Source organism: Oryza sativa, chromosome 12 (assembly GCF_034140825.1).
Source record: "Oryza sativa Japonica Group chromosome 12, ASM3414082v1".
Lineage (NCBI taxonomy): Eukaryota > Viridiplantae > Streptophyta > Magnoliopsida > Poales > Poaceae > Oryza > Oryza sativa.
The window spans coordinates 7945187-7961306 of NC_089046.1; the positions used below are offsets into that span (position 1 = coordinate 7945187).

General features: G+C 44.1%; 2 protein-coding genes across 2 annotated transcripts; both read left to right on the forward strand.

Moving 5' to 3' along the window:
* Nucleotides 1-10307: 10307 nt before the first annotated feature.
* On the forward strand, nt 10308-13574 carry LOC4351870 (3-oxoacyl-[acyl-carrier-protein] reductase 4). The gene is made up of 11 exons (XM_015763463.3): nt 10308-10507; nt 10808-10956; nt 11455-11508; nt 11619-11699; nt 11895-11940; nt 12042-12136; nt 12312-12344; nt 12672-12806; nt 12924-13017; nt 13103-13185; nt 13275-13574. Exons 1-11 carry the CDS (start codon nt 10396-10398, stop codon nt 13305-13307), a joined length of 915 nt encoding a protein of 304 aa, XP_015618949.1. The 5' UTR covers nt 10308-10395; the 3' UTR covers nt 13308-13574.
* An 83-nt stretch (nt 13575-13657) lies between these two features.
* On the forward strand, nt 13658-15398 carry LOC4351871 (TLC domain-containing protein At5g14285). The gene has a single exon (XM_015763464.3). The coding sequence runs from the start codon at nt 14369-14371 to the stop codon at nt 15152-15154; it is 786 nt and encodes a 261-aa protein (XP_015618950.1). The 5' UTR covers nt 13658-14368; the 3' UTR covers nt 15155-15398.
* Nucleotides 15399-16120: the final 722 nt, after the last annotated feature.

Below are 16120 nucleotides of genomic sequence, written 5' to 3' on the forward strand. Positions count from 1 at the left end.
AAATTGGACAAGATGTTGGAGGACCACAGAACTTCGTTGTACCCAGGTTGCGAGCAGGGGCACAAAAAGTTGGATACCACTCTGGAGTTGTTGCAATGGAAGGCAAAAAATGGGGTTAGTGACAAGGCATTTGGCGATTTATTGAAACTCATTAAGAACATTCTTCCGGGGGGAAACAAATTGCCCGAGACAACGTACGAGGCTAAGAAGATAGTCTGCCCGTTAGGACTGGAAGTTCATAAGATTCACGCATGTCCGAACGATTGTATCCTATATCGCGGTGAGGAGTATGAGAACCTAGAAGCATGCCCTGTTTGCAAAGCACTACGATACAAGATTAGACGGGACGATCCAGGAGAAGTTGACGGGCAGCTAACAAAGAAGAGAATTCCTGCTAAGGTGATGTGGTATTTCCCTATAATACCACGGCTAAGGCGTTTGTTCAGGAACAAGGGGAATGCTAGAATGTTGCGATGGCACGCTGAAGAGCGTCAACAGGACGGGATGCTGAGACACCCCGCCGATGGTTCGCAGTGGCGAAACATCGACAGAAAATTTAAAGAATTTGGAAAGGACGCACGAAACATACGGTTTGGTTTGAGTACGGATGGCATGAATCCTTTTGGAGAGATGAGCAGCGGCCATAGCACTTGGCCCGTTACGATGTGTATCTACAACCTCCCCCCCTGGCTATGCATGAAGAGGAAGTACATAATGATGCCGATTATTATTCAAGGCCCCAAGCAACCTGGTAACGACATCGACGTGTACCTAAGACCACTGGTCGAAGATCTTAAACAGTTGTGGAAGAAGGAAGGTGTCCCCGTGTGGGACGAGGACAAACAGGAGGAGTTTAACCTACGAGCGCTGCTGTTCGTAACCATCAACGATTGGCCTGCACTTAGCAACCTATCCGGACAGTCCAACAAGAGGTACAAGGCTTGCACTCACTGTATGGATGAAACAGAAAGTACGTATCTTAAGCACTGTAGGAAGGTTGTATACATGGGTCATCGTCGATTCCTTGCAGCAAACCACCCGGTACGGAAGAAAGGCAAGCACTTCGAACATAAGGCCGACCACCGTACGAAGCCTAAACATCGCAGCGGGAAAACAGTGTTTGCTATGGTTAAAGATCTTAAAGTAGTGTTCGGAAAGGGGCCTGGAAGCCAGCATATAGAGAGCGAAGATGGTCACGCGGCGATGTGGAAAAAGAACTCTATATTTTGGGAGTTACCATATTGGGAATTCTTGGACGTACGCCACGCAATCGACGTGATGCACCTCACTAAGAACCTTTGCGTAAACCTTCTTGGCTTCCTAGGTGTATACGGAAAGTCGAAAGATACACTGGAAGCACGTAATGATCTGAAGCATATGGAACAACGCGGCGACCTTCACCCGGAACCAAAGGAGAAAGGAAGCCATTACTTGAGTCCAGCCAGCTACACTCTTAGCAAGGCAGAGAAGGAAAGTATGTTTGAATGCTTGGAGAGCATAAAGGTACCGTCTGGATACTCCACGAATATCAAGCGAATAATAAGCACGAAGGAGAAGAAGTTCACAAACCTAAAGTCTCATGACTGTCACGTGTTGATGACACAACTGCTACCAGTTGTAATAAGGGGTATCCTTCCAGACAATGTCCGGGCAACAATAACAAAGATATGTGCATTCATGAACGCAATTTCGCAGAAGGTCAACGATCCGGATAGATTAGAAGCCCTTCAGAATGAAGTGGTGCAATGTCTCGTCAGTTTTGAGTTGATATTTCCACCTTCATTTTTCAATATAATGACGCATCTGCTTTGTCACCTTGTGAAAGAGATCCGTATTCTCGGGCCTATGTACCTACACAACATGTTTCCTTTCGAGAGGTACATGGGCGTTCTGAAGAAGTATGTTCGTAACCGTGCTCGTCCAGAGGCAAGCATCGCCAAGGGTTATGGAACAGAGGAGGTCATCGAATTTTGCGTAGAATTTATCGAAGACCTTCGCCCAATCGGGGTACCTGAATCACGCCATGAAGGGAGACTACGGGGAAAGGGAACTCTCGGAAGGAAAGCAATAACGACGGTAGACAACAATTTATTCCGTAAAGCCCATTTCACTGTTCTGCAACACTCTTCATTGGTAGCTCCTTACATCGAGGAGCACTTGGCTCTAGTTCGCGCAAGGAACATCGGTAAGTCCGATGCATGGATTACACGGCATCACATTGATACTTTCCCCGCGTGGCTACGACAACATCTCATGGGTAACGAGTCGATCAACCAACAACTTGCCTTCCTGGCGAGGGGACCGTCTGGGTCGATCGCGACATTCCAGGGATATGAGATCAATGGGTACACATTCTACACGAGAGCCCAAGACATGAAGAGCACGAACCAAAACAGCGCTGTTCGTGTCGATGCCATGGGACACGATGGAACAACTGCCACGTATTACGGTGCTATCGAGGACATATGGGAACTTGACTATGGTCCTCTCAAGGTTCCTCTGTTCCGGTGCCAATGGGTTAGGTTGACTGGTGGAGGCGTAATGATTGATGACAGTGGGATGACAACTGTTGACCTTAACAAGGTTGGATACTCGGACGAACCTTTTGTCCTTGCCAATGATGTAACGCAAGTCTTTTTCGTGAAGGACATGTCTAGCAAAGGAAAGAAGGGCAGAGGGCCTGATGAGCCTAAGCGTCAAGTGGTTCTCCCAAGCAAAAGAAAAATCGTCGGAGTTGAGGACAAGACTGACGAGGATTACGATCAGTTGGATGGGCAACCCCCTTTCACGGTGACGATTGACCCTAGCATCCTCCTATCAAATGAAGACACCCCTTACTCACGCAACGATCACAAGGAGGGAACAATAGTGAGGAGAAAGTACGTGCCGTAATTATTGTGTACACGATGTAAACTATTTTGGATGTATTGATTATCCATATAAATCAATTGATGTATGGCATATGTTAATTACGCACGATTATTAGAGGTTTCAACAAGTTTAAATCATGTATATGCTAGTTATATGTGATACTTACAATTTTTAAAAGTTTTAAATCACACAGGTGGCAATTTCATATGTATGTTAATTAGAGTTTTTAACATTTAATTTACTAGCATTCATATGCTAATTATAATTGACTAGAGGATTTTTAAAAGTTTTAAATCACGCAAGTGGCAATTTCATATGTTAATTAGAGTTTTTAACATTTAATTTACTATCATTCATATGCTAATTATAATTGACTGGAGAATTTTTAAAAGTATTAAATTTAATATATTTTTAAAACTATCATTCATATATTAGAGTTTTTCACAATTTAATTTACTATCTTTCATATGCTACTTATATATGACTATTCGAATTTTTAAAAGGTTAAAATCATGCATGTGGCATTTACATATGTTAATTAGAGTTTTTAGCATTTAATTTAATATAATTCCTACGCTAAGTACATATGATGATTACAATTTTTATTAATTTTAAATCATGCAGTATGTACATACATATCTTAATTAGAGTTTTTACCAATATAATAATATCATTCATATATATGCTAAGTATATATGATTATTAGAATTTTTATTAATTATATTTGCTTATTACGATTTATCCACTTAATTTATTACAGCCAAAAATAATTTTTCGAAGTAATTGTCATTAATCTTTGTACTTTAAATAATGTTAATGCATTAACTTCTATTTTATAAACACATATGTAAGCGAAAATCATATGCAGTGCTATAATCTTTAGTCCCGGTTCTTAACCCTAACCGGGTTTAAAAAGAATTTCGAAATAGCGGGAAAAGATATTTACTCCCAGTTGTTGAGAACAACCGAAACTAAAGATATCTTTAGTCCCGGTTGTTGAGAACAACCGGAAGTAAATATCTTTTCTTTACTCCCGGTTGTTCTCAACAACCGGGACTAAAGATATCAAGATATCTTTAGTCCCGGTTGTTCTCAAAAACCGGGAGTAAAGATCTTTTCTTTACTCCCGGTTGTTCTCAACAACCGGGACTATATCTTTAGTCCCGGTTGTTGAGAACAACCGGGAGTAAAGATCCAGGGGTATATATATTCCCGGTGCGCCCTCGTCTTCTTCACCAACACTTAAACGTTTTCGGCCGATCGATCTCTCTCGGCCTCTCTCCTTCGCCGCCACTGCCTAGGGCAAATCCCCGCGCCGACGCCGCCGTATCTCGCCGTCGTCTCGAGCTCGTCGTCCTCGCCGCCGCCTCCGCCTCCTCCGCTGCCGCCGCATCTCTGGGGTGAGAGCCGCCGCCGCCAGATCTCCCTTCATGCATCTCGATCTCTCCGATCTCGATCTCTCTCCATCGCGCCGCCCGCCACGAGACGTCGCGCCACGACGACGACGCGCCACGCCGCCGCCTTCGACGCCGCGCAACGCCGCCGCCGCATGCCAACGCCACGCCGCCGCCGCCGTCGCCACGCCGCCGCCGCCTTCGCCGCCGCGCGCGCAATGCCGCCGCCGCCACGCCACGCCGCCGCCGCCACGCCACGCCACGCCACCGCCGCCACGCCACGCCGCCGCCGCCACGGCCCCACAACGCCACGCTGCCGCCGCCGTCGCCACGCCGCCGCGCCAACCGCCGCCCCGATGCCGCCACACCGCCGTTAACGAACGAGAACGAGAACGATCGAACGAACGAGAGCGAGAACGAACACGTCAACGTACGTTGCCGCGACAACGTGAACGAGAACGAGAACGATCGAACGAACGAGAGCGAGAACGAGAACGATCGAACGAAGACAAGCGAGAACGAGGGAACGAACGTGAATGAGAACAAGCGAACGAACGTGAATGAGAACGAGCGAACAAACGTGAACGAGCTAGGGAACGTGAACGAGCGAACGAACGAGGACGAACGTTAACGTGAAATGCAATATATATATATATATATATATATATATACATGTATATATATATATACATATATATATATATGTATATATACATATGTATATATATATATATATATACATATATATATGTATATATATATATACATATATATATATATATATACATATATATATATATATATATACATATATATATATATATATACATATATATATATATATATATATATACATATATATATATATGTTACTTCGCATTTATCCTAATACATTTTTTTTATCTTGCAGAAAAGACGTGTTGTCGGAGTCGTCCGTCAAGCCTGAGTGGAAGAGCTAGCCCTAGAAGGAATTGGAGCAGGCAAGTGACGTAATAATATAAATGATTGTTATATTTGTAATGCAATTAATTAAGATTATTAGACCTGTAATTAGACTTATCATATAAGATTGTGTAGTGTTCTAATATTATTTGAGTTTTAATATAACATTATTTTATTGCAAATTAGACTTAGTATGACATTATTGACTACGGAATTGGTGCGACTCCTAGGAATTGACTATTGTAGTCTTAATTAGACTTAGCATATACGCACGAAACACTTAGCATACATTACTATTTTAGTCTTAGCATGTAATATTATTTGAGTTTTAATATAATATTACTTTATTTGTAATTAGACTTGGTATGTAATTATTGACTACGGAATTGGTGCGACAAGTAGCAATTGACTATTGTAGTCTTAATTAGACTTAGCATATACGCACGAAACACTTAGCATATACATGACTATTTTAGTCTTAGCATGTAATATTATTTGAGTTTTAATATAAGATTATTTTATTTGTAATTAGACTTAGTATATAATTATTTACTAGCTAGGGTTGTATAATATACGTCACCTAGACTTAGCTTATATCACGATTTGTAATTAGACTTAGCACGTAAGGTTGTGTAGGGTTCTAATGTACGACATTTACACTTAGCATACATGACTTAGATTGTTAAAACATAAATGTCTCGTGACTTAGCAGATGTTTCTTGTATCAACAGATGGCTGACCGCGATGAGGAACAGATATTGTACGATACAATCGCGGAGGGAAGCAGCCAGTACTGGAATGAAGAAGAGGGGAACGAGGATCCAAACCAGTACTTGAACGAGGAAGGGAACGTGGAGAGGGATGCGGAGGGGAACCAGCAGGGGCACGTGGAAAGGGATGTGGAGGGGAACCAGGAGGAGGAGGCTAGTGGTAGTCAACCCTCCGTTGGACAGAAGAGGGCACGCGGGCAACGAGGTGCAGCGAAGAAGCTTGAGGGTCGGCACATCATAACGGAAGTGGAAGAAGATGGACGTCCTAGTGCCCCGGCCGAAGCCGCCAAGAACTATGTACGTCACAGCGGTTGGGTTGTGCGGGATAACGTGCCTGTCAGTACGGTGTACTGGCGAAGAACAAGGGCACGCGGAGATCATGAGAGCTTTGTCCCAGATTCGGAGAAAGAGATGCTGTGGACCACAATGCTCGAGACATTCACCCTTCCTGCGGGTACAGAGGACAAAGTGAAAAGGTGGACTCTGAAGAAAATGGCAGAACAGTTTCAGAGCTTCAAGGGAGATCTGTACCAGAAGTATATACTGAAGGGGCAGACACCGAACTTCGACACATTCCCAAAGCTAAGGGATCACTGGGACGAGTTCGTTGCATATAAGACAGGTGAACAAGGGCAGGCGATGATGGAAAGAAACAAAGAAAATGCCGCCAAGAAGAAGTACCATCACCACTTGGGGTCAGGAGGCTATAGCGTCGCGATGCCGAAGTGGGAGCAGATGGAGGCTAGCTTGATTGAGAGGGGTATCGAACTGGCAACAGCCAATTGGCCGGAACGATCGAAGTTCTGGTACTATGCTCACGGTGGAACACTCAACCCAGCTGATGGCTCACTGGTCTTCGGCTATCAGATACAAGAGGCTGCGCGACGACTAACAGATGCAGTGGAAGCCTCCTCTCAGGGCACGTTCCGACCAGACAGAGATAGGGACGAGCTGACACTCGCCCTGCAGACTCCAGAGCATCCAGGACGAACTCGAGGGAAAGGGGTGATTCCTTGGAAGATTGGTTTCAAGGAGGACATCCACACGTACAGGAGTCGGATGAGGAGCAAGAGAGATACCGAGGCGAAGATTGCAGACCTAGAGTTCCGGGTATCGAGCTACGAACTCAACATGCAAGAGGAGGTGGCAAGGAAGGTTGATGAACGCATGGCCGCACATCGGTCCCATGATCCCCAGCCGACCATTCCTCCTGCAATGGTGAGCCCGTCAGGAAACCGTAGCAGCTGCGCCTCAACGGGGCAGGTAGAATCACAGAGCATGGACGCCATGCAAACACAGGACGAATCGACCTGTCCCGTTGATGACATCACTCAGCGGACACCATGTGAGCTGCATATTCCTTTCAAGAACTTATCAATAAAGGTAAGATTTAGCCATTCCGCTAGTTGCTGCTTATATATGTTGATTACTAATAAATAATCTCTCACAACATGAAGGTGGCGTCGGGCATGGCCATCCCAACGGACCTTTCAGGTACTTACCACTGCAGGCCGATTCCAGCAGAATACTCCAAGGTCAAAGTTGAGTTGGTCGAAGGCGCGTACGAGGACCTCGAGCTGGATTACCCTGGAGGAGACGGTGAGACGCATCTACGAGACACATGCCATGCCATTATTCTATGGCGCAGGCGGTACATCATCCTCCCTGGGCGACAAGCGGCGTCTCGTGCACCATCTCCTCCGGCTCCGCCATCTCCTCCTCAGGATCCTGCACCGTCTCCTCCTCATGCTCCGCCAGCACCGTCTCCACCTCAGGCTCCAGCATCGACTCCTCAGGATCCTGCACCGACTCCTCCTCGTGCTCCTACACCTACTCCCCCGCAAGCTCCTCTTTCGGCACCTTCAAAGTCAAGGGCCCCCCCAGCTCCACCGCTTGCCCACACAAGGGCAACAAAGAAGGCGAAAGTTGACGCCGCTAAGAACAAGGACCCGGGGTACGATTGCACGCAAGAGGAGCTTGACGCTTACGTTGCATCAGAAGTCAAGAGACAATTCAAGCCTCGAAGTCTAGAAAAGAAGATTCCTATAGACCCCAGTGTCAGGAACTTCTTCAGGGGTATGTCTGCATCTGTCAAGGAGGCCATCAAGCTATCGGACTATGAGCGAACGCTGAAGAAAGCATCTTCTGGAAAGTCCAAACCAGTCCCTCAGCTTGGAGAGCAACCAAACCAGGAGATCGAGCCGTTGGTGACCGGTAAAGAAATGACGATAGAACAATTTATTACTGACACCGGTCTAACTACGGATCAATTGCTAGGAGTCGCACCAATCGAAAAGGCGGAAGTGAAATACATGTACGAACTCGGTAAACCGCTTGTCAAGCCTGAGCTGCTGCAGTCCCTACCCACACAAATGTACAAGTTCCATCAGCTGTACATGGAGATGAGCGCCACCGGTAGAGAGATGATCGGAGCGAGGATCAGGGACACGGACTTCTTGCAAGGAGATGACATTCTCTGGATCAATTTCAGGGGAATCTACGAACTATACCAGCTGGACGCCCTCGACGTCTCTATTATGAGTTGCTAGATTTTGTAAGTATATCGTTCAGTTAGATTTCTTACTATACGTCTCCTTTAATTAATTAGGTCCTTGTATATAAGTAGACCATACAAAATAATATACTCCCTTTTATCGTTGTAGAATGGAGATTCAAAGGGCCCGACGGCGGAGGGTTTTCGATACTGGATTCATCGACCCTCGGAAAGTAAACGTCGCAATGCTCGACCAATATCCACAAGAAACAGAGGACAATCTCGTCCATCTCCTGAAGGCGCAGCATTACAAGACGTTCATACTGTTGCCATACAACACAGAGTTAGTTTAATTTTACTGTCTTCCTACATACCAAATTTCATTCCCGTACGAACTTGCTAAGTGTTTCATATGTAATGCATCCCACGCACATTGCAGATTCCACTGGGTGCTTTTACTCATCGACCTGGAGGCCTGCACCATCAACGTATATGACTCAATGGATAAAAAAGAGTCTACGTTTGACAAGGTTTTCGAACTTATAGACAGGTACCGTCATAAGTTCCTTTGTTAATTAAGAAAATCTTGTTATGTTAATTGCTACTACGAATCATAGCTTTAAACTCCATGTAGGGCTTGGTATCGGTTCCGTCATTTGGTCCGCGGCAAATGGAGAGAAAGACTTAGGCGGAAGTTCAAATTTCCTGTGAGTACACATGCTCTACATTTATATTTCTCCGATTCAAATACATACAAGTGTATATTAATTAGATCTCTCGTTGTTTGTCATTTATTTGTAGTGCGCAAAGCAAAAGCAGGGAACTAACTTGTGCGGCTATTACGTGTGCGAGTATTGCCACTGCCTTGCAGACCAAATCATCACCACAAGAGAGCTCGATGTACGTACAAATAAATTCAAAATTTCATTACGTAGCGATTTCTTGTTTAATTACTAATCAATTTCATACATTCATATAGTTTATTCACATGAGGGATAACCTGACCACACACAAGGAATTTATCGCGGCGGTTCAAGAACAACTCATGGGATTCATCAACGAAGAAATCCTTGATCCCAAGGGTGAATTCTACTATGACGGAAACACAATTCACCGGTCCTTAGCTTCTGAGCTAGCAGCGAGTACTACTACGTCGAAATCGTAGCTAGCTAGGACATATAATGGATTGTAATTAATACATGACTACATATGTTTCTATATGCATGTGTACACATTTTCTATAATGTAAATATATTTTGTTCAGATATATATCTATATACATATGCATTTGCATAACATATATATGTATAAATACATATATATATATGTATGCATATATATATGTATTGAAATATATATATGCATGGTTTATATATATATATATATATATATATATATATATATATATATATATATATATATATATATATATATATATATATATATATATATATATATATATATATATATATATATATATATATATATATATATATATAAACCATGCAGCAACAGGGGCATGCAAAAAAAAAGGTCAGCTCGATCTTTAGTCCCGGTTGGTGTTACCAACCGGGACTAAAGATCGATCTTTACTCCCGGTTATTTCACCCGGGACTAAAGATAGCGATCTTTAGTCCCGGATTGGTACTCCCGGTTTGGAAACCGGGACTAAAGGGGGGTTACGAACCGGGACTACAAAGGGTTTCTCCACCAGTGGATGATAGGGTGATCGATCCACATAACTGCATGTTTAACCATTCAGTTACACACTCTTACTATCATGCAAAGCAAACCTCCATTAAAAATGGGGCAGCATTCTTTACGTTGCTTGTACTAACACATGCATACTCTAGATATTAAGATCCCATACGGTAAGAAAACTATTAACAACTTTTACTCTATATATTAACCTCATCCGCCGGCCATGGCCTCCGCCGCATACTACGCCGGGCTCGTCGCCGGCACGCCACCTCCGCCGTGTCGCCCTGGCCGGCTCCGGCGGTGTCAGCCGCCGGCCAATAACCTCGTCTCATCAGGCAATTGATCAAAGCTTTTAGTATAATCTTGAAATCTTATATTTCTAATGTATATAGAAGTATTTGAGATCTGGTATATGAATATGACATTGCTTGATTTATCATGAAAAAATACATTAACATAGTTATATTTTCATTAATTTTATCAATATATGATCAGAAGAAAAAAAGCAATGATCACAAACCTATGCACTGGAGACTGTGTTTAATGTCTTAAATGACAGTTGAAACAAGAGATTAGCAATACCTGTGGGGCATATTATTCTTGATTTGATAAACAAATAAAGAACTTTGATGTAGGTAGAAGAAGCCATCAAGCAATTAGGGTCACCAATGGAGTGAACATGGATGGCCGGGCAAAGCTTGCAGCCCCAGTTGCAGTGGTCACTGGAGCATCTAGAGGGATTGGAAGAGCCATCGCTGTGGCTCTTGGCAAAGCAGGGTGCAAGGTAATTATTTCTAGTCTGATATGTTCAACAGCCGAGAAACCAACAACCTTGATTACTGTTGTTATTCCTTGAAAAGGAACAATAACAAATTTTCTTCTTGTCAGTCTTCTAGTTTTTTTCTCAGTTACTCATCTATACTTGCACAAATATATGAAATTGCAAGTTCAGTATAAGGCCTTGCAAGCTCAGGTTATTGCATTTGCTGCAAGGCCTTATACTGAACTTGCACTCCCTAAATTTACTACAATCTTTTATTTTATTTTATTTTCATGATTCCACCTTAGATATGTTTTTATAATTTTGGTGAAAATCCACGAAATCAAGTAGAAGTTTTTGACTAGATGTTCCAATAACTATTTTGTTATTTATGATTCACCTGAAATTTTCTTAAATATATATGAGGAATTGGTAGCAAAGAACATAGGTCAATTGAAGAATTAAAAATATAGAAGGTACAATGAAACAAATTAACTTATGTAAGGCTTTTGTTTGTCTAAGGTGATTGTGAACTATGCCAAGTCAGGTATGGAAGCTGAAGAAGTGTGCAGAGAGGTAAACTAAATCACTCATCCTAGTTGATCTTGATGCACTGCCATGCCATGTTCTGCCTCCTCCTATTCTGCATAACAACTTGCACAATGTATTGTTCTTCCATTATTCAGATTGAGGAGTCCGGGGGCACCGCGATCACCTTCTCTGCTGACGTCTCCATCGAAGCCGAGGTCGAATCCATGATGAGAGCCGTGAGTATGCATTTTCGGTATCTTTTCTATGGAAGGGCTTCCTTTCGAACGGAGGAATTTTACGAGAATCGAACTAATCCATGTGAAAATGCTACAAATTCCTACTTTTCAAAGTACCCCTGACATTTAGTTATCCAATTGACTACATGGGTTGATTATTGGGTGCTGTTCTTTCTTTGAGTATGTTTGCTACAGGCAATTGACACTTGGGGAACACTAGACGTGCTGGTGAACAATGCAGGTTGTGTGAGCAATGCTAGTTCTGGATTGCATTTCTACAACATTTTTTGGTGGATTTTAGATGGAATTATGACAAGCTAGGTGTGTACTGGTTTTGAGCAGGGATCACAAGAGACGCACTGCTGATGCGGATGAAGCGGACACAGTGGCAGGAGGTCGTCGACGTCAACCTCACCGGCGTCTACCTCTGCGCTCAGGTAAGTTCACTTGATGATCTTCCTTTGCCACCTACCTCGTACTACCTCTATCCCAGAATAAGTTCATTTTTTATACGGTGTATAGCCTATGTCCAAATTCGCGTATTTATTCTGGGACGGAGTACCAAATTTGATCTTGCCCATGAGCTTCAGATTCTGCCTGCTGTTCTTTCAGGCTGCGGCGGGGGTGATGATGATGAAGAAGAAGGTTGGTACTCTGCAAATCCCTGGATGGGGATGAAAAATCTGACATTTCTGTCCTGAGAGGAGCACTTGCTATGAAATGAAGTTGCACAGCTCCTTTGTTATGAATGGATAGTAGATTATCTCATTTTGTGAAATTGTTCAAGGCCACAAACGAGTGAATTAACTATTGCAAGGTTGATAGTTTGTTTTTAAATAAGTATTCTAAGGAACTTACTTATGGAAAGTTTTTGTGAAAACTGCAGTGTTTAGGAGCCTGGAAAGCTTGCTCGTGATAGGCCATAATCTGATAGAGTTTCATTGAAGATTTTGGTTGTCTGATTTGCTACAGGGAAGGATCATCAACATCACCTCGGTTTCCGGGATCATCGGCAACATTGGGCAGGCCAACTACTGCGCTGCCAAGGCCGGGGTGATCGGTCTGACCAAAGCCATGGCCAGGGAGTACGGCAGCAGAAACATCAATGCAAGTACTCAGCTAGCAGTAGCAGTGATCATGTCACTACAACTGCAGTCTGAAGAACAGAAGAAACAAATTCTGAAGCACTTGCTGATTGAGCTTGTGCCAAACTTGGTTTTGCAGGTGAACGCCGTTGCTCCTGGCTGGGTGACCTCCAACATGACCGCAAAACTAGGCGACAATGTCGAACAGAAGGCTCTCGAGACGATACCGTTAGGTTAGTTGCAGTGTTCTCTACACTGGTTCTGAAGAAGAAATTCTGAATTTTGATTTGTTTTTGCTGTTTCTGATGCAAATTTCAGGACGGTTTGGCAAACCAGAAGAGATAGCCGGTCTGGTGGAGTTCCTGGCCGTCCATCCTGCTGCAAGCTACATCACTGGGCAGGCAAGCACAACTGCAGAAAATGGTCTTCAGATATGTGATCAAATGAACATGTTTTGAGAGATTAAGTTGCTTAATTTGTGATGGTGCAGGTGCTGCCGGTTGATGGTGGCCTGTCAATTTGAGAAACATCAGCAACAAAGTTCTGACTTGTAAACCAAGTGAATGTAATAGACTCTAAAGATATCACGATGCTTTTCTTGAAAATCAGCCAAGTGCACTGAAACTTATGGTGCTTATAAGCTAAAACTTGAAACTTAAAACTTAGTTTTGAAGTTGATTTTATGGTTTTTTTTATCGTAGTTTATTTTACAACATTTGTTTTTGAATCACTCAGGACACACATATAAAAGTACTATAAGCATAGAAACGATGGTGCTGTTAATTTTCTACTGATCCGGACCTATCAGAAAGAACGAGCACCTCATTTCCGTATCATTCAGTTGGTGAATCAGACAACTTATGAAGATCCCAAGAACTCGAGCAACACAATTCCAAAAGATCAAGCATCACAATCTCCAACTCGGCAACTCCTACCAAACAAACATTACCAAATTTGGCTTTCTTAGCATCGGGACAATTTAACATAGCACTAGCTTCTGAGTTGTAACCCACCCAAACCTTGAAAATTCAAGAGGTTTCTCCATGACTTGACAGCCCTCATTTGTCACAAGTGAAAACTGCTGCTCCTCCAAATTTCAACCATAACCTTATTAAGCCTAATCACTAAACGTCCAAAACACACCAAACTACCAGCCCTTACATCCACTTTGGACGTGACAATTCGATCAAAGCTCTGCCTTTTATCCTTTCTGAACTTTGGATGCTCTGAGCATTTACAGTTGCCTCAAAATTCAGCAAGAACGTCTGTCAAACAAATCATAGCCAATCTAAAATTATATAACCATTATTTTTTTTTGTGAATTTCACACAACTTCAGTAGGTCAAAAACTATCGCTGTCAGAATTTGCAGGAGTTTGCAGAATTGCAGAAAGGATATGCCTTGAGAATAAAACTCTAACCATTTCAGAAAGCGAGTGCTCATCATCTCACAGCCAATCCAACCAAACCAATCCTCTCGATCTCAATCCCACACGCAACACCAATCTTTCTTCTTCCTCGCCGCCACGGCCGGCGTGGCGTGGCATTGTGCAGTTGTGATCGGTCGAACAGGTGGTGGGCGGCAATGGCGGCGGGCGCGGAGGCGGCGGCGGAGTCCATGTTCTTGCCGTTCTTGGCGATGTTCGCGGCTATATACCTCGTCGGGTACCTCGTCGTGTTCCGGCGGTGGGGCGGCGCGCAGAGGGCGGAGGCGTCGAGCTGCTTCGCGTCGCTGTTCCACGGCACGCCGGCGGCGGCGCTCGCGCTCCGCGCCGTGCTGTCCAACCCGCGCGGCTGCTGCGTCGGCGTCGCCGGCGACCTCGCGGCGCCCAACACGCGCGCCGACGAGCTCGCCCTCGACTTCAGCACGGCCTACTTCGCCGTCGACCTGGCGCACTACCTCGTCCTCCTCCCGGGCGAGCGCCTCTTCGTGGCGCACCACCTCGCCACGCTCTACGTGCTCGCCACCTGCCGCGCCGCGGCGCGCCGCGGCGCCTGCGCGCTGCTCGTCATGGAGGTGCTCGCCGAGGCCACCAGCCTCGCGCAGAACCTGTGGACGCTCGCCGGCATGCGGCGCGCCGGCTCGCCCGCGGCGGCCGCGGCGCACGCGCGGCTGTCGCTCCCGTTCTACGCCGCGTACACCGCCATGAGGGCGGTGCTCGGGCCGGCGTGGTTCGTGAGGATGGTGCGGTTCTACTACGCGTCGGACGGCGGCGGCGGCGCCGGCGGCGAGGCGTTGCCGGCGTGGGCGCGGGCGTCGTGGACGGTGGTGATCGGCGCCGGGATCGTGGTGAGCGTGCTCTGGGTGAGCAACCTGTGGCTGGAATTCTTCAGAGAAAACAAAAGAAAAGAGAGCAGCAAGGAGCAGTGACTGCATTTCTGCACTTCTGTTGAAATTTTTTTTGCATGATTTGGATGGATGCAATTTTACAGGATTTTCATAAGAATCAAACTAATTCATGTGAAATTCTTGTAAGATCCCTTCGTTCCAAAGTATACTCATTTAGAACATTAGGGCTTTTCTTTTCACGATTTTTGCATAAATTAAACTGATTCTTACAATGCTCGTGTAAAGTTTCTGTATTTAAAAATGACCTTATTTTATTTTTGTGCTCTGTGACATCCTTCTGAAACATCATAGATAACCGTATTTGGACAACAGTTTTCAATTGAACAGGGTACCCGTATCATAGTCTAAGGATTTGACAATGAGCTAACTCGAATGCAAATGCAATTTTGACCAATTAGATAATGCCTAGAATTGTCGTGGTTCACAGTGTAACACTTATCTGTAGCTAGGGATGAAAACGGTCAGAGTTGATAGTATCTCTTTGGAAACAATGTTTGGTTGGTTGAGAATTAAACATATTTATCAATATACCGCTAAAACAAACTAGAAAAACAATTTTTATATATAGCTAAAAACATAAACAGTACCACTTATACGGAAATTACGCTCAATTGGTCAAGAATTTCCATGACCATTTTCAGCACAACCACTATTTCCGAAGTCATCCAATTCTCCACCTCTAACAAAAGCATTGGTATTGCACAATCATCCTTGAACAGAAAATAGCTGCATATGACTGAAACTCCAATTCAGGATTTCTTTTCCCTCGAAACAGAGCTAACAAATACAAGGTGACAAGGCAGGATGTACCAAAAAAATGTTAAGGGAAAAAAAAAAAAGACGCCGACACTAAAAACTTTTTTTGGATAGGACAAAATCCCGGCCCACACACCTCTGGAAAGACCAGAATTTAGGTCCATTTAAACAATGCATAATAATCGTGTTGCACACCCAGAAGGATCCAATAAAAGAAAGAAAAAAAAAGAG